Source organism: Capricornis sumatraensis, chromosome 21 (assembly GCF_032405125.1).
Source record: "Capricornis sumatraensis isolate serow.1 chromosome 21, serow.2, whole genome shotgun sequence".
NCBI lineage: Eukaryota > Metazoa > Chordata > Mammalia > Artiodactyla > Bovidae > Capricornis > Capricornis sumatraensis.
In genome coordinates this window covers 60,181,938-60,200,675 of record NC_091089.1, presented here as the reverse complement: position 1 = coordinate 60,200,675, position 18,738 = coordinate 60,181,938, and the positions used below count along the sequence as shown (strand labels likewise).

Below are 18,738 nucleotides of genomic sequence, written 5' to 3'. Positions count from 1 at the left end.
GTCCCAAGATTAAAGAACTCTCCTATTGCCCAGTGGAACTTGCTGTCCTCTTAAATTCCCATTAACCTGACAAAAAGTTCAGACGAAGCTAAGGTAAGTCAAAAGGAAAAACCAATCTGAGCTTATGGAAAAGTGGCATCTCCCAAGGGTGGAGAGCCGCCATCTCTAGGATGGAGATACCAGTTTCTATCTGGGGCCCCAGGTTTACTAGAGGAGATGGGGCAGGCGGGGGAGATGAGTGAACGCATCATTGGCGAGAATCCCCTGGGTAGAGTTACCCACCCTAAATTAGCCCCTCTCTAGCAGTAAACGCTTGCTCAAGTGAGTGGTAATCGGGAGTCATCTGTTGCACCTGAGGAGATATGGCTCCTTCTAGAAACAGATCCCCTGGTTCTATGGAAACCAGTCTAACTTAATCCTCACAAGCTTCTGCCAAGAGAGATCCCAGTTCAGTTCCCCAAGTGTTCTTAACCTCCTAGTCTTTCTATCCTTAACCTCCTAGTCTTTGTGTCCAACTCTTTGAAACCCCATGGACTGTAGCCTGCCAGGCTCCTCTGTCTACGGAATTCTCCAGGCAAGAATACTGAAGTGGGTTGCCATTTCCTTTTCCATAAAAAGTGAGGCAAATCAGTTTTCTGTATAACTGTCTGCTTGGAACACATCTTTGTAAACTGCTCCAGATGCAGCTATGAAGACTGGAACTCTAGTTTTGTTTCTATCACATCACTCCAGAAAAAATTCAGCTGGGCTATGATTGTAATAAAGCTGCTTTGCCTAAAAGTGCAGCTTCAGAGCGATGATGCTTGCCCACGTCCGTGTCCCCCACTGCAGAGCAGGAGACGACTCCGTGGTGAGCGTGGCCATCCTCCAAGCCGGCCAGAAGGACCAGGGCCTCTATCACTGCTGCATCAAGAACAGCTATGGGAAAGTGAGCACTGAGTTTAACCTCACCGCTGAAGGTAAACCTCAGCTTCGCCATTCCCAGTGAGAGCCGCTAGTCCCTCAGCTCAGGGACGCTCACTGGTGCTGAAGGCTCTCTCTCCTGTCTTCCAGTTCTCAAACAGCTCTCAAGTCACCCAGATGCTAAAGGTAAGCGAATGTGAGCTGAACGCCAGCGGAAGTGGGTGCACCCTAGACCATGAGATAGAGCTTCTAGAGACAAAGGCAGAAGCAAGTGTTCCATCAGCTCTTCTGATGAAGCAGGAGAGGGCTCAGGAACTGCCTGGGGAACCAGGGATAACTCATAAGCTGTTTCAACCTAATTGCGGGGCCTACGATTAATGGGTTAGGCTACAAGTGTCCAGCGTGTGTTGTTAAGAACCGATTGTAGCGGTGCTGTCGTTGGGACCATGTGGGGGGGGAGGGGCGGGGCGCGGGTTGGGGTTTAACTTTCTCTGTGAAGCACCGGCTATGCAACCAGCCCATCTCCATGGGATTTTTCAGCCTCTGGCTCTTTCACAGCGTATTTTGGTTCTGCTTATTTTTTTCTTTTCAATCAGTTGCACTAGCTGAGCAGATTTTCAGAGTCAGATATTTGGGAGAATAAGTCCATTCATTTGCATCTTAGTAGAAGTGAGAGGTGGACTTCTGGGCTTTCCTACGGCACTAATGCACCGCTGCTGTAGCAGCGAGCTAACGGCCGCCCCCGACACACAGGCTGCCCCGGGACTGCCCGTCATGCCCATGCGGCCTTGTGTCTCCTCTTGGGGACGGTTGCCCAATGCACTCAGCCACCTGCTGGCCAGTTTCTCACAACCTGCCTGGCGGGGAGGCCCTGATTTGTAGTTTTCTAATCTCCGTGATGCAGACACTCACCACGGCCACGGTTACTCTGTCCGTTTGTACTATGTGTACTGATTTTTTTCTTCCCCTAAGGCACCTAAAATCCTGAGATCGTTGAAAACAAGCCAGTACAGACATCAAGATGCAGTGACATCTAGTAATTAAAGACAAGGGGCTGGGATCTCGACTTAAATGGTCTATTAAACGTTGCAACTTATCCAAAACAGACTTAAATGCAAACTCACCATTCAAATGCTGCATACCTGTGTCATATGCTTGTGTAAGTTTATAATCCTCTCCCTACATCTGTCTCCATCCCCCTGAAGTCTAACTATGCAAAAGAATATCCTTTTCTCCAATCAGAAAAATGACCTTCAGAAGAAGGGGTTCTGTCTCATAAACTGCTTAGCAACAGTGGGCATTCCCCATCGCAGATTCGTGCTCTGACCTCGTTAATTTAGGTTTGCAAGAGACTCGTTTCTCAAGGCTTTTACCAGTTAGGAATGAGACCCTAGTGGGGCTGAGGTACTGGTCTCTCTGTAAGTGTAGCGCTGTGACTCCCACCACTGGGTGGGAGCCTGGACCCTGAAGACGTCACCTTCTCCATGTGACCAGGGGTCCAATTTCTATGCTGGGGAGGCCGTAACTTCCTCTGCTTCCTGCGCACCTTCCGATAAAGGAGCGTCAAGTGACTTCCCCTGGAGGAATCTCCCCTAGACACCTTCTCTAAATCTCCAGAAGAGGCACACATAATTTTAAAAGTTGACCTCTAACTAAAAATCTGATAAAACCAAGCTGGTGGGAGAGCCCAAAAGGGAATGACTCAGAGCTAGAAAAACTTAATGACGGTACACAGGGCTTCAGAGAGAAGTCCTAAGATGCATCTTTCTTATGGCTTCTCCTGGCTAAGTAGACATTCCTGGAAGTTACGGACAGGATTATTGAGGATGGTGTTCGTGCTTGTCACGTATCTTTCCTTAGGGGAAGTTGCCCATCCTCACCTTTGCTGCTGCTGCTAAGTCGCTTCAGTCGTGTCCGACTCTGTGCGACCCCATAGACTGAGCCCACCAGGCTCCCCCGTCCCTGGGATCCTCCAGGCAAGAACACTGGAGTGGGGTGCCATTTCCTTCTCCAATGCATGAAAGTGAAAAGGGAAAGTGAAGGGGCTCAGTTGTGTCCGACTGTTAGCGACCCCATGGACTGCAGCCCACCAGGCTCCTCCATCCATGGGATTCTCCAGGCAAGAGTACTGGAGTGGGGTGCCATTGTCATCTCTGAACGATACAGCTGCTAGAAAACTTTACAGAGAGATCAAGATGATTCTACTGTGTTTCAGCTTCTCTTCAGAGGGAACTCTTTTTCTCTTGTTTTGGGTTGTACCTGCCTACTTCTTTAATCTGCCACAGGCATTCTTAAGAGGCAGTAACACCCACAAGCAGACAAAATTGGGTCTTGGGGAGGCCAAAAACTTATTTTTGTTCATAAAGCACATACGTACATACAGCACATAACCAGATACACAGCACCTCTGTGGTAGTCACATCTTACGTGGAGCAACTGGGGTGGGAAGGCTAAAGAGAATCCTTGCAAAGAGGCAATAATGAAACAAGAAACCCGGGAAACGGAGCTGCCAGATCTTGTCGATTCTTGTGCCCTCTTCCACATTTTGGTCATCTTTTCCACGTGCCTTTAATCACCTGGCCTGAGCCTGTTCACACTTTCTAGACCTGTCTACAGTCCTTTTTCTGGCCTCCCCAGCTTTGCCCCCCCTCTCCTCCAGTCCCCTGGGGGCCTTGCCTTGCGCTCTATCCTCAGTGACCACCTCCCCCATCTCTCCGCCGAGCTCTGCCTCCGCTGGGAGACCAGCGTGGCTCCCGCTCCCAGCGTCGGTGGGTCCGCCTTGTCCTTCGCTGTGCCTGTGTGGGCATGCTCGTCAGCCAACGAGCAGGGCTGGGGAATGTTTCTGTGCAACGGAAGCTGTGTTGCGTTCTAGTATATGAAGAGATTGAATTCAGCCAGCTCATCTTCCGAGAGGACTTCCTCCGTGACAGCTACTTCGGGGGCCGCCTGCACGGCCAGATCGCCACGGAGGAGCTGCACTTCGGGGAAGGCGTCCACCGGAGAGCGTTCCGCAGCAAGGTGCTGCGCGGCCTCACGCCGCTCTTCAAGCCCGGCCACGCCTGCGTGCTCAAGGTGCACAACGCCGTCGCCTACGGGACCAGAAACAGCGACGAACTCGTCCAGAGGAACTACAGGCTCGCCGCGCAGGTGGGTCCGCCCGTCCTGAGGGTGCCGCTCGAGGCGGGTGACGGACCCAGATAACCCGAGATGAAAGTCCGACTCAGAACTTGATGCGAGCGTTGCCAGAAGGGTGTCTTTCTCCGAGGTTACTAGACCAAGGCTAAATGCTAGAAATCAAAACCTTGGTCTTGGCCCCGCGCCAGCCAGTTGGGACTTGCCTGTGTCTGCAGGTGTCTCGCCAGTTTCTACCTGGGCTGGGATCACTTCCAGGAAGGCTTCCTAGGAAGCCCCATCAAATCCCCGGGGTCTTGAATCTACCTGGACACAGAATTGTACGGGGAGTGGGGTGTCTAAGGTACCTTAGATGCCAGGATTCCCAAAGGACGCCTAAAGTGACCCCATAGATGGCAGCCCGCCAGGCTCCTCTGTCCATGGAATTCTCCAGGTAAGAATACTGGAGTGACGTTTGCCATTTCCTTCTCCAGGAAAGGACAGCCAAAGTCAAGTGTAATTTCTGGAGGCTTCTGGTTGGTTTTAGGGAAGAGGAAGGGGGCTGGGGTACAGTCCGAAGGGTCAGCGTTTGTCCTGGTTCCTGCCTTCCTGAGTCATGTTCAGTATCCGCCCATGAGCTATGGAGGAAGATGGAGCTGAGTCTAAGTTCCTTCCTGTGTTGCTGCGTGGTGGTACCCTTGAGGCAAGAGGGGAGCGGGAGGGGAACACGGGCTGCTTCCCTGCATCACCCCCACGCAGTCCATGAATTTCACTCAATGCCAGGGCTGGCCGAGCTTTCAGGAGAGCTGGGTGTAGCTCTTTCACAAACCAGGGGCCCTTAAGTTTTTTAACCCCTAAAATGAATAGGCCAGACTCGGGTCTCTTGGGTGCTCTCAAACATCATCCATCCGCACTTATCTCAGACATGGCGATGGTCCTGTGGGCCTGGGTGCTTGTGAAGACAGCCGTCTCCTCTGAGCACAAGATTTTGCCACACACATCCTTTCTCCTCTGAATCTTTCCTCCTCAGTTTGCTTTCAGGGAGTATTCCTTCCATCTCAAGTACTCTCTGGTCCAGTCATGGAAAATCCCCCAGCATCCAGATGCCACTTAGAAAAGCCCTACAGAGTAGGAAAGCAGAATCCCGTTTGCTTTTCCTAAGCCAACAATCTTGGCAAGGTGTTCATTACTTACAGCTTGTTATACCTTTAAAAAAAAAAAGAACCTTGAGAGAACTCATGGGAAACCCAACCATCCCCACCCACGCTTCATCTGAAACCCTGTCTGGGGACCAGTCCCCTTAGCTCAAGGTGAACTTCAGCCACGTGGGTCCTAGAAATGTCATAGTTCAGGGACACCTCGCCTGGAGACCGCGTGGTCGTCACCTGCACGGCTCCTTCAGGCCTCAGAGCTCCTGCAGCTACCAACTGTGGGCTACGTTCATTATTGCTTCTGTGCCCCCAACCACCGGATGGGATTGCAAATCCATTGAGTCGACCTCATTGGGAAATCTGAGTCTCACTGGGCAGCGCTCTGACTTTCTTCTCACCCCTGGGATTTCCTGTGTGTTTGGGTGATCTAGGAATGCTACGTGCAGAACACGGCCAGACACTACGCCCAGATCTACGCCGCGGAAGCCCAGCCTCTGGAAGGCTTCGGGGAAGTGCCTGAGTAAGTGTTTCCCCCTTGGGTTGGCCCAGCTCTGACTTGGGGACGTGGGCAGGCTGGAGGGATGAGAGGCTGGGGAGAAACAGGGAGCGTTCCAGTGGGTCTGTAAGCTCCAAGAGGGCACATGTGGCTGCCACCCTGCTCTTCACGGGGTCCCCAGAGGCTTATAGAAAAATAATCGAGAAATATTAAAGTGTATGGATATATGGAATAATTCAATAAACGTGTATACCATGTTAAATAGAAAATGTATCTACTCACGGGTATTATGTTGTCTAAAGCATAAACAGAACAGGAGATCGTGAAAAACTTAGTCCTATGATACAAGAAATAAAGACAGTGGTGAGTGCGTCAGGGAAAAACAAATTGGATAATCAGGGCCGTAGGAGCGTAGTCCCTGCTCCATGGAGCACTACACGGAGGTGCAGTGTTTACCCACTGAGGTCAGTTACACTGACAAGTATCTGTTGGCCCATGTGCATGCTGGAGTGTCTGGAGCTCGTGTTTACCTATCTCTTATCTGGCTGAAACCACGCGTGGGAAGAGAAGGGGCTGTGCCCGTGCCTGTTGGAAACTGCAGACGGAGCAGCCATTTACACATCAGTGCAAATGGGGAAGGGGGGAAAGCAGGAAGGGCCTGATTCTTATCCTCGTCATCTCTGTGAACTCGAAAAATGGAAGAGAAATCGCCTTTCTGAGCAGGTGTGTCGGGCACACCCCATACAGAGTCTCATGCCTGCTGCTCTTCAAGGTCTGCCTGTGTCCTCGGTGCACGCCTGCTGAGTCACTTCCATCGTGTCCGGACCCTTTGAGACCCCGTGGACGGTAGCCCTTCAGGCTCCTCTGTCCATGGGATTCTCCAGGCAAGAATACTGGAGGTGGGTTGCCATGCCCTCCTCCAGAGGATCTTCCCAACCCAGGGACTGAACCCGTGTCTCTTACGTCTCTTGCACTGGCAGGCTCTTTACCACTAGTGCCACCTGGGAAGCAATTCTCAGCAACTTCAAGAAAAATGAACATACTGCAAAGAAAACCACTTTCAGTTGCTTTTCTGTTCAGTGCACTGAGGTAGTCTGGACTGGGCCGTCTGTAGAGCTCGGCCCGTTCTTCTCCAGCCCCTCTTGCTGCTCTCTTCTCTTTAGTTCCTGGTTGAGGAGGAGTCCACCAGGCGTGGCACCGAAGTGCCCTCCTGCGGGGACACCCCCAAGCTTTGTGTGAACTGACTCATACAGGACTTGGGGGCTTCTCTAAGGAAAAGAACACAGTTATGAATATCAAGATACGGCCAGGGACTTGGAAAGGGTGAAGGACTCGGGCTTAACCGGCTCCCAGCAAATCTGCCACTGCTCTGGAAATGGCTGTGCATGTTTTGGAATCCAAATACCTTTCCTTATTGTGGGAGAGTTTGACCTCATTCATGGACAAGGGCAGGATATGGAGGGATAGTTCAGTTGCTCAGTCGTGTCTGACTCTTTGCGACCCCATGGACTGCAGCACACGAGGCCTCCCTGGCCATCACCAACTCCTGGAGTTTACCCAAACTCATGTCCATTGAGTCAGTGATGCCATCCAAGCATCTCATCCTCTGCCGTCCCCTTCTCCTCCTGCCCTCGATCTTTCCCAGCATCAGGGTCTTTTCCAATGAGTCAGTTCTTTGCATCAGGTGGCCAAAGCACTGGAATTTCAGCTTCAGCATCAGTCCTTCCCCAAGCGTGGGATTGGCACTCAGCATCCGTGGTGGAAGGGTTGCCCACGTGGTGTCTCAGGACTGTGTCCTGGTCTAGATCCTGCTCCTGAGAGAAGTGCTCTGCCATCTGAAACTGGGTGGGGAAGAGGGGAGGTGTGCTTCTCGTGTTTTTTTTTTTTTTTTTTTTTTTTAAGGAAATACTCATAAATGGCAGAAGGGGGTAAAATGCACCTGCCAAAGGCCGAGTTGCCTGCAGAAGGCTTTCTTTGTGTCTTTAAAACTCACCTGAGTGTTGCATCCTTCCTCCCACTTTGGTGACTCGACACCTGGGGGTAGCCTCCAGCTGGACTCTGGGAGAGGGCAGGTTGTGGGTGGAGCCCACGTGTCCTCGGTGCTCTGGGAGATCCTTCCAGCTCTGCTCTCACCGCTGGGGAAGCAGCCCCCTGCAACCCCGTGCGAGTGCAGACCTGCCCAGGGACCCCTTCCTCGTGAGAGACCGACCTGAAGTCTCACCTCACTGCGGGAGGACCTGCCCCGGGTCCCCAGGGAGGCGGGGATGATGGTGGTGCCTGTGATGGCATCTCTGGGGGGAGAAGGCCCCGCCCTGCCGCCCGCATGACTCTTCCTAAGCTTGGCTTTGGTCACGGAGTCGCACAGGATTGTTCTACGTGCTTACCTGTAGAGATTCTGGCTGAAAACCCGGGGCACTTCCAAGGCCTTCACCGTAGGGCTTGTGTGGTTTTACTAACACAGCTGACACCAGCCTCCCGCCCGGTCACCATCATTGGTGCAGGGGACTGTCACACCATCATTTTTTTATTCTGTCACTTAGACCCTTCCAGAAGCCTCCTTTCTGAGCCTTTAAACGTCTTGATAGTTGTTAGGTGTAAGTCCCTAATGCAGGTTCCTGTTTACCTGTTTGACGATCTGTACTAAACATATTCTTCATGGTAACAAACATCAAAAATTAGCATCTTACCTCTTCCTCAGGGTGGCCATCATAATTTCTGCTTTTAAGCCCTCGAAAACGGCATCTGTTGTGGTCAGACTTTAATGAGATGACCTCTCCTTGGCTGTCAGGTCATATCCTGTATCAGTCGTGACTAGGAGGGCTGCTCCGGGCCTCTGGTAGAAGCAGTCAGAGACGTTGCTAACATCCTATAATGCACAGGACAGTCGCCGCCCAAGAATTGCCTGGTCCCAGATGTCCGTGCCAAGACTCAAACTTTGTCCTGTATACATATTCTTTTCTACCCCAGTCACTGAGCATTTACTACGAGCCAGGCTTTGCTCCAAGCTAGGTGACGGGCGCTTAAAGGATAAAAAGAATGAAGTAGGTTCTTGCCCCTCACAGCCAGCAGGAGTGTGAGACATGTAGGACAAAGCCCAGTGCGTCGAGTGCAAGGAGTTATGGGGACACGGAGGAGGGGGAGGGGGGCACGGAGGAGGAGGGAAGAGGAGGAGAGGGTCTAGAAAGGCTTCCAAGAGGAGGGTGTTGAAGAATGAGTCGGAGACTTCCAGATGAAGGGCAAGGGTGGAGGCTCACAAGCAAAGGGGGCAGCATGTCCAAAGAGATGAAGAGCCATGAAAGAAGGTTTCCAAGGAGACGGGAAAAGTTCAGCAGATCTAGCGTGCTGGGAGGCAGAAAAAAAGGGGGCCAGGGTAAGAGGTGGGAAGCCAGGAGGCCAGAATGCAGAGGACTTTAAATGCTCAGCTGATGAGCTTGGAACGTGTTCTCTTGGCTTCAGGGGTGAGGAGCAGGCAGGGGTTAACCAGGAGCTTTAGCAGGGCAAACGAGCCACAGAGCAGACACGTCATTAATTTTATCTTCAGAACAGTTTTAGGTTCAAAATTGAATGGAGGGAACAGATTTCCACACCCCATCACCTCCCCCGCCATCCACACCCCTCACCAGGTCGGAACGTTTGTCACAATGAATCTCCATTGACATAACATCACTGCAGGCCCACAGCGTACATTAGGTTGTGCCTTCTGTGGGCTTGGACAACTGTCTACTGATGCGTTATATGGTACCATATAGAGTAGTTTCGTTGCCCTGAAGTCCCCTGCGTCAATGCGGCTCTTACAGCTATCTGCCTGGGGGCAATGGATGTCCAGGGACAAGGCCCAGAGGCTGGATGCGGTGAGACCTGTCTGCAAGTGGTTGCTACAGCCCCAAAAGGGGGCAGTGACAGTGGAACTAAGCCTCTGGCGTGGGGAGTTTGAGAGAACAGGCTTGCCTGACTTTCTGGGGGTAGGTGCGTTTAATCAGACTTACGGAAGGAGCCGGGCTTCCGTGATGGCTCAGCCATAGAGAGTCCGCCTGCAATACAGAAGATGTGGGTTTGATCCCCTGGGGCAGGACGATCCCCTGGAGAAGGGAATAGCAGCCCACTCCAATATCCTTGCCTGGAGAATCCCATGGACAGAGGAGCCTGGGAGCCTACAGTCCATGGGGTCACAAGAGTCAGACACAATTTAGTGACTAAACAAGGACAACAACATGGAGGAAGCAAAAAGGGAGAGGAGCCTGACGTGAACTTAGTGTGGCTCAGCTGGTAAAGAATCCGCCTGCAATGCAGGAGACCTGGCTTCAATCCCTGGGTTGGGAAGACTCCCTGGAGAAGGGAAAGGCTACCCACTCCAGTATTCTGGCCTGAAGAATTCCATGGACAGAGGGGCCTGGTGGGCTGGGATAGGCCACAGAGTCGCAAAGAGTTGGACACGACTGAGCCGCTTTCACTTAGACGGGGCAGACGAAGCGGCCCCTTGAAGACAGTGAAGGCGGGGTAGACTCGTGTAGGTGTATGGCAGATGGATCACTCTGCACAGGCACAAGCTATCCAGTTGATTTTTTTTTTGTTGAATGGAAAGAATGCAAAGATACAGTTGCCAGTAGACTCTACAGATGTTGGACTTGGGGTAAATAAGTAGTTCAGCCTTTGCCATGTTAAATTTGAGACGCCTTTGAGACATCAAGTATAGATGGAGAGTCAGTTGGCTGGAGACGTGTCAGGATTTCAAGGGAGAGGTCTGGGCTGCTGATGTAAATGCAGAAGCTGTCAACTCGTAAACTGTATTTAAAGCAAGGGAATTTAAAACTAGAGAACTCAGTGCAGAGCAAGGAGACCTGTCCCAGGCTGTGCCAGGGCGTAGAGGACGGGGGAAACGAGGAACCGGCAAAGCAGGCAGACAGGAAGTAGCTAGGCAAGCAGAAAGGAAACCGAAAGGAAGTGCGTTTCTGGAGGGCGGGGGAAGATGCCTTAGAAACAAGTGAGAGCGACTCTTCAGTGCCACTGAGAACGAGTCAGATGAGGGCAGAGAAGGGGACTGCTCCGCTGGGCAACGTGGTGCCCCAGACCGAGGTTTCTTTCAGCAGAAAGGCCGCTTTGGGTTCAGGAGAGACTGGGAGGGGGAAAGGGTTGTAGGCGGATTTGGGTTTTGATGGGAATGGCGAGTCGGGGTGGGAGTGGGCTGCGGGGTCCGCAGGCTGTGGAGTCATCACAGCGTGCCCACCGGGAAGGAGTCTGCAGGGGGACGGTGACGCAGGAGAGTGCCCCCCAGCCCCCGCCGGAGTGTCCTCGAGCCTCGGGAAGGGGCCGGGATCCAGGGCAGCGGTGGGGCGAGGGCTGGGTCGCAGACAGAAGGGCTGGTCCTCGGGGGTGGGAGCGCGTGGTGGTGGCAGCTTTTAGAAGCGTTCTCAGCGTTTCCGGTTTCCCGGTCCAACCCGGAAGCCGGGTGCTCAGAGTAGAGTGAGGCTGGGGGAGGTTGGAGGAGGAAGGATCAGGCTTGGGTGGATTCCCTTGGGCGGTGGGGCGGTGGGCGGGGCAGGGTCTGACCACCACCCCACCACCCCACCACCCCACCACCCCACCACCCCACCACCCCACCACCCCACCACGCATCGCTGCTGCCTGGCCTCCCTGCTGCCTCTCCCGCCCCGTCCAGCCTCACACATGCCACCAGGGGTGCAGAGCAGCCCCTGTCGCATGCAAGTTTGATCTCATCCTCCTCCAAGACCCTCCAACATTTCTCACCCCGGCTCAGTACAAAGGGTGGAGTCTCCCAAGTGGCCCAGGGCCCCCCAGTCCCGCCCCATTCCCTCCTGGCCTTGCTTGGCCACCACCACCCTCCAGACAAGCCGCCCTCCAGGCCCCCGCCCCCCAGGCCCCCGCCCAGAACCTCACCATTTGCTGTTCCTTCCACTTGGAATGTTCCTGCCGAGACACCCTCATGGCTCCCCCGGCAAGCCCCACCTCCTACAAGCCTGTCTGCTCAAATGCTCCTTATTTTCGAGGCCATCTCCAACCTCCCTAAATCAAATCACAGCCCACTTGGGCTGCCTCCTCCTCCCCTCTGCTCTGGTTCCTCATAGAGCACAGAGCGCGCTGCACCTGTTTGCTGCCTGGTGCCTGCATTTAAATGTAAGATCCTTGAGAGTAGAGCTTCCATTGTATTCAGTGTTTTCTAGAAGGACATCTGGGAGGGAGACTGACGCATAGAAGCCGCTGAGTGAATATTTGCTGATGGAATAAAAGGAAGGGTGGATACAAGGGTGCATATATGCTGGCTGGATGGATGCATAGTCACCTGACCCGGGGGTCAGTGATGGACTCTAACGATGGCTATAAAAAGGCATTTATTTCTACGGGAGCAATTAAACTCCATCGGAGGAAGAGTTTCTCATAAACTCTAGGAACAAATAAAAGGAACACACCGCCCTTTTTCCCCCCATTAAATTATCACTGGCAGATATTTAGTCTATATCTGATGGAACCCGGCGGTTTATCCTGCAGCCCGCTGCTCCTCCCGGTTGGGTAGAAGGTCCCCACGTCTTTATTCCCATGTGACAACACAATCCTGCCCATGTTCTGTTTCCTTCCAGGATCATTCCTATTTTCCTTATCCATCGACCTGAGAATAACATCCCGTACGCAACCGTGGAGGAAGAGCTGATTGGAGAATTCGTGAAGTATTCCATCAGGGATGGGAAGGAGATAAACTTCTTGAGAAGAGAGTCGGAGGCTGGGCAGAAGTGTTGCACCTTCCAGCACTGGGTCTACCAGAAAACAAGCGGCTGCCTGCTGGTCACAGACATGCAGGGTAAGCAGAGCAGCTTGGCTTGGGTTCCAGGGGTGCTCTGGGTCTGGAACGTTCTTGGGGACGGAGGGGAGGCAGAAGGAGCAATCTCCTGGGTGCAGACCGTCAGCATCTGCGCCAGCAGAAAGTGTTACTAATGTCTCTTGAGGAACAGTGACAAAGGAGCCTGAAATGACCCAGCCAATGGAGTAACAAAGTACACTTTAATAATTCGTTCCAATTATAATTATTCATAATGCCTTCCCATTATAAGCGGTAACCAAAAATTGATGCTCTGTGTCCTCAATAGGCACAAAATCAGGAATACATGTATATATGAAAATCCACACATACCAAAAGATTAATTAAAATGTAAGAATTCATTTGTAATAGGTGAAAGGGTCTTTCACGGGTGCTTGAGATTTCAAGCTCCCCTGGTGAATTTACAGCACGTTTTCCATTTATACCCACCTCATGGGGAATGCATTTGGTGTATGAAATGGGGATGTCATCATTAGATTTCTCACAAAGAGGGCCCTGAGACAAGTTGCAGTTTGGGGTTTCCCCTAGACCACCAGCCTGCAGTTGACTGATTTTCTGGGAGGACTCATGGAACTCAGAAAAGCATTATGTTTGTGATTACGGTTTATTACAGTGAAAGGATACAGACTCAAATCAGTAAAGGGAAGAGGCTCTTGGGGAAGGGTCCAGGGGAGACCAGGTGGGAATTTCCAGGTGTCCCCTTCTGGTGGAGCTAGGGGTCAGTGCCTCTTCCTGGCGGGGAGGGGTGTGCATGGAGCATTGCCATCCAGAAATGTTCAGCCAAGATTTGTTTAGGGACCCATCACTGCTTGCCCGTGGGATGACCTCAGTCTCTAGCCTCTTCGGACAGTTTTAAAAAAAAATTATTTGGCTGCACTAGGTCTTGGTTACGGAGTGTGGGATCTAGTTCCCTGATTAGGGATTGAACCCAGGCCCCCCTGCATTGAGATCATAGAGCCTTAGCCATCGGACCACCAGGGAAGTCTCTCTGACTCTTACCAGAGCTTAGCAGTTACCTCCAAAACGGGCAGAAACAAATCCTTTATTTAGGCCAAGTTCATCTTCTATCGCACACAGATGTTCCAGTGCAAGCATTTGGGAGGGGACCCCAGGAAATGCTGGTAGGAGATTGAGGAACTGTGGCAGCTGAAGGGAAAGAAAGTCGACAGGGCACCTGATGCCCAGTCACCGCTGTGAATTCCTGAAGCTGAAGCCCGGCGGGGAAAGTCTGGGAGGCTGAGCAGGACAAGCTTCTCAGCAAAGATCACACTCGAGGAGCAGGGGTGTTTATACCGCGAGGGGGGAGGTGAACTCCCCTGGGTTTGCTGCCGGCACGTGGGCCAGCCCTGCTGAGTGCAGCGAGGGCGTGTGACCCGAGAAAGGCTCTCAGGCCAAGAGAGGCTAGTGGAGGCATGTGGGGGGTATAGCTATGCACACGCATGCAGGGAGGGCAATGGGCTGCCGCCCCAGCAGCTTCGGGCACGGGGGCCTCCCTTTTCCTTTCCAGATGACAATGCTTTAGGAAAAACCTGACCTATAACTGGGTACCTGCTACTGTCAGACATTGTCACACGCAAGGACCCCGAGCTCTGGAGCCTGGCGGTGAGGAGAGCCCCCTGCACCTCCACGTCCCAGCCTTGAGCGGGCCACTCACCTTTGTGTCTCAGTCCTTTCCACAGCGGGTGGCTGTGAGGATTACGCGAGAGAGGAAGACATTTAGCACAGCACTGACATGGTGTTCCCTATTTTAAAAATCTTTTTGAAATAACCATAGGGATGGGAAGTTGCAAGACTGTGGAGAGGGTCTCCAGGTAGCCCTTACCCGGCTTCACATAATGATAGCACCTTGCATAGCTATAACACTGCGGAACCAGGAGGTTGACATCAGCACAATGTAACAAGTCTACAGACCTAACTTGGAGTCCATCAGTTTTTGCCTGCTTTCATTTTCCCCTGTTTTTGTTTCGTCTTAATAGCTCTGCCAAAGAGACATCATGATCCCCATTTTACAGATGGAAAAACAGAGGCTGGGAGTTAAGGATCTAATCATGGCTGTCAGTTGGCTGCTAAGAGGGGTCCCAGACTCCAACCCACTCTCTTTTTTTATTTTGAGTTCCAGACATCCCTGTTTGTTTTTTAAATCGAAGTAATTGCTTTACTATGTTGTTGGTGTCTGCTGGACAGCCACAGGAACCCGCTCTAAGCATACGTGTGTCTCCTCCCTGTCAAGCCTCCTTCCCACCCCTCTACGTCATTGCAGAGGGCAAGGCTGCGTTTCCTGTGTATAGAGCAGCTTCCCACTAACTATCTGACACGTGATGGTGTGTTTACAGCAACGCCACTCTCTCTCTCAACTTGTCCCACCCTCTCTTTTCCCCGCTGCAACATGCTATTTCTGAACCCCAAGCGCTCTCCACGAAAACTCAAACTTACAAATTTGCAAGGCTTCCCAGGTATCCCTTAATGTTGAAGGCTGCTGTGAGGGGCTCCGCTGAGGCCAGCTGGAGAGTGTGGTGTTCCGACTTGAAGGGAGGCTGACCTGCAAGCTGAAGACAGCCCTAACCACTCACTCGTGAAGAGACACTGCTGCCGTGCACTCAAAACATGGTCTTCAGACAGCTGTCTAACCCAGATTGTCCGCGCCACTCTCAGACTCGCCTGTGTTTGTCCTTCCAAGTTAAAAACTTTGTGTCAAAAATGGTTGTTACACTGGGGAAAGCAGCGCTGGGAGCCTCGTGCATGGCCAATTTTGCTTCAGTTCAGCTCAGTCGCTCAGTTGTGTCCGACTCTCTGTGACCCCATGAATCGCAGCACGCCAGGCCTCCCTGTCCATCCCCAACTCCCGGAGTTCACTCAGAGTTGCGTCCATCGAGTCAATGATGCCATCCAGCCATCTCATCCTCTGCCGTCCCCTTCTCCTCCTGCGCCCAATCCCTCCTAGCATCAGAGTCTCTTCCAATGAGTCAACTCTTTGCATGAGGTGGCCAAAGTACTGGAGTTTCAGCTTTAGCATCATTCCCTCCAAAGAAATCCCAGGGTTGATCTCCTTCAGAATGGACTGGTTGGATCTCCTTGCAGTCCAAGGGACTCTCAAGAGTCTTCTCCAACACCACAGTTCAAAAGCAGCAATTCTTCGGCGCTCAGCCTTCTTCACAGTCCAACTCTCACATCCATACACGACTACAGGAAAAACCATAGCCTTGACTAGACGGACCTTAGTCAGCAAAGTAATGTCTCTGCTTTTGAAGATGCTATCTAGGTTGCTCATAACTTTTCTTCCAGGCACCGGTAAACAGCTATAGGGGAACCTTACATCACCTTATGGTGGCATGTGTGGTTTAAAGTGTCGGCACGGTGTCTCATAAGGGTGTTTTACTCTCTGCTACTGGGGAAGATTTCCATCATCTTCGCTGTGGCCCTAGGTAACACCTATTCTCTAAGCGAGTCCCACGTTTTATCGTTTTGCTGAGACTCTGGAATTAGGATTTTAAAAATCCCAAACAAACCCAAGCTCAAATATTGCTTTTTCTGACTCTTATTTTCTCCCTGGTTGCCTTCACGTGGTGATGGGATTGTGGTGAGTCCTGCAGGTTTGTGGGGTGAAAGGTGAGCCTGCCATTTAGCCCCAAGGCCCGCAGGCACTGAAACCATTGTGATTCCTAAGAAGCTGTCAGCCCGATCATCCAGGGACTCAAATTCTGGGTTCTGGTGATACTGCCTTCTTCTGCCTTCCATCGGAAACAACCCATAGATGACTGTCATCCCCGACACGCTTTAATAACTGCACACCATAATCCAAATTAGTGTCCTATAGAGACCCTTAATAACGTTGGTTGAATTGTTGGCAAATCATTAAGCCGAGTGAGAGAGAGGTTTCTTTTTGAAAATCATATTCTGTTTTTCCAGCATCGGTGACAGCTGGTAATTGTGGGGCTCGAGGAAAAGCAATTCCCAAGCTCAAGGACCTTTTTGCCAAATGACTTTAAAATTGGACTTTTCTGCAGCTTAGAGCTGTAGTTTTTAAATACAACATTTTCTACGAGACAAAATGTCCAGAGAGGGCTTTTGCAAGTAGTGTTTTTCCTTCCCAAGTACAGTTCCTATGACAAAAACCATGGGAAGCATTTCTACATATGTTTTCGTTAACAGCTTTGAAAGCACGAGGCACATTTTAGTGGCCAGCAGTGAAAGAGGCTTTTAGAATGCTTACTGGCAGCCTCAAAGTGCTGTGTCTAACTCAGCTCCCAGGTGCCCTGCAGGAAAGCGCGGCTCTTTGCTTCTATCTGACCAGCCTGAGCAGCCACGCGGCCTGTGTCTTCACCGCGGCCCAGGCAGGTGTTGCTGGATCACAGCTCGAACCCTTTAGCTGTTGCTTTTCTGAGCCTCGGAGCAGTACTCCGAGGAACGGAGACCGTGGAACTAGGTTGCCATCCGGCCTGACCTTTCCTCTAGCCACAGCCTGGCCTGGCCGGGGCGAGTCAGGGGCCAGAGACGAGAAGGCGAGACCCAAGTGGCGTGGCACCACGGAGCCCACATGTGCATGCCAGGTCGCTTCAGTCGTGTCCGCTCTGCGACCCTGTGGACTGTGGCCCTCCAGGGTCCGTGGACCCCACGCCCTGCTGTTAAGGACCGGCCATCAGGTGGCGTGGGTGAGATTACGGCAGAGGTCTGTAGAGCTGGAGCTGTGCCCACAGCCACCACCCTACAGAGGAAGGAACAGGGTTGGTGTCTGGTCTGGAAAGGCCATAGGTCACCTACACTCTGGGCATCAGAGGACTGCCTTCCAGACAAGATGGTGCTTGAGAGAGAGGCGCTCCCCACCCCCTCTACCCCGCCACGGTGGAAGGCGGAAATCTTGCTCTTCCTCCTCGCAACACAACAGGACTGTCATTCTGTTTGATCCCCGGTTCCCGAGCCATTGTCCCAGCTGCTCCTGCTGGGGGTTGGGGGAGAGGAAGAAGGTTCCTGTGTTTAGGATTCTAACAAGGATGCCCAGAGCTCTTCACTGACCCAGGGTGGGATGCTCAGAGCTGTGGTGTTGGTTTGCTCCACCCGCCCCGCCCAACCTCCGATGCTTTAATGCAGCGGCCCCCAACCTTTTTGGCACCAGGAACCAATTTCATGGAAGACAGTTTTTCCATGGACCAGGGGTTGCGGGGGTGGGAGTTGGTTTCAGGATGATTCAAGAGCATTATATTTATCGTGCACTTTATTTCTGATCTAATGCTACCGCTGATCTGACAGCTGGTGCTGGTCCATGGCCTGGAGGTTGGGGACCCCTGGTTGAATGGATAGAAGTTAGGAAAAGCATCAAAGGGTTAGACCATGGGTGACACATGTCTGCATCTCCAGTCCAGTGGCTAAAAAGTCTACACATGACTCAAGAGGTTCTCCCTGGATCTAAAGCCGGCCCAGATAAACCTATCCTGAATCAGATGCTGTCTTTATGGAGATGGGAAGGTGTAGATCCGGAGCCTGGCCTTGAACTGAACAGATGCCTGTCTTGAACCCTCTCACTATTGAACTTGGTCCGCCCAGGCCACACCCAGCCCACTTCCTGTTGGACAAGGGCTTCCACTCTCATTGAAGAGCACGGAATAGACCTAAGCCCACAGCAGAGCGTCTCTGGGGAGAGACCTCCAGGGCCGGTGCCAGGCCCCCTGCTCCAGCAGAGATGTGGGCCAGGCAGGCAGAGGACAGCGTCCCTGGGTGTGTGCTTCGGCTGGCTGCCCCCAAAGCCCACCTTCCCTACTGTGGCCCCATAGGCTGGAGGCACACCCGCTGCTACTGAGGGAAACAAGAAGGGAAGCGTCCCTGCAGGAAGGGACAAGACGGGGCTGGGATTGCCCCTCCACCCCGTGAACGCGTGGTCCCTCTCTTCCGAGGAGCGCCGGGTAACATGTGCTGTCTCTGCTCTCTGTTCCTGTAGGTGTAGGCATGAAGTTAACCGACGTTGGCATAGCAACAGAGGCTAAAGGGTGAGTAGAAAACAAAAAAAAAATCTAGTGCCTGTCACTCAACTCTGGATTTCCAAACACCGTCTGGCAGAGGCAATTTTGTGTCCCAACCATGGATGACAGATGCTCGTGGGATGAATTTGTTCACTTCTCTCACTTACCTAAAATATTTATGGACTTCATTCTCCCAAGGAGACACATGTGGTTTCCTAACTTTGAAACAAATAACTCTGAATATATTTCAAAATTAATGATCTGCAGGAGTGCCATGGGGGGAGGGGAACGCCAGCA

The 18,738-nt window shown here is 52.2% G+C and overlaps 1 protein-coding gene across 1 annotated transcript in view; it reads left to right on the top strand.

The window, feature by feature from the left end:
- ALPK2 (alpha kinase 2) overlaps positions 1-18,738 on the top strand; it is a 122,862-nt gene that overhangs the window by 90,581 nt on the left and 13,543 nt on the right. The window contains exons 6-11 of the mRNA XM_068993670.1: positions 832-959; positions 1,054-1,089; positions 3,776-4,050; positions 5,597-5,685; positions 12,255-12,472; positions 18,420-18,468. Of these exons, the coding sequence (XP_068849771.1) occupies positions 832-959; positions 1,054-1,089; positions 3,776-4,050; positions 5,597-5,685; positions 12,255-12,472; positions 18,420-18,468 (795 nt within the window). The remainder of the gene's footprint in view (positions 1-831; positions 960-1,053; positions 1,090-3,775; positions 4,051-5,596; positions 5,686-12,254; positions 12,473-18,419; positions 18,469-18,738) is intronic.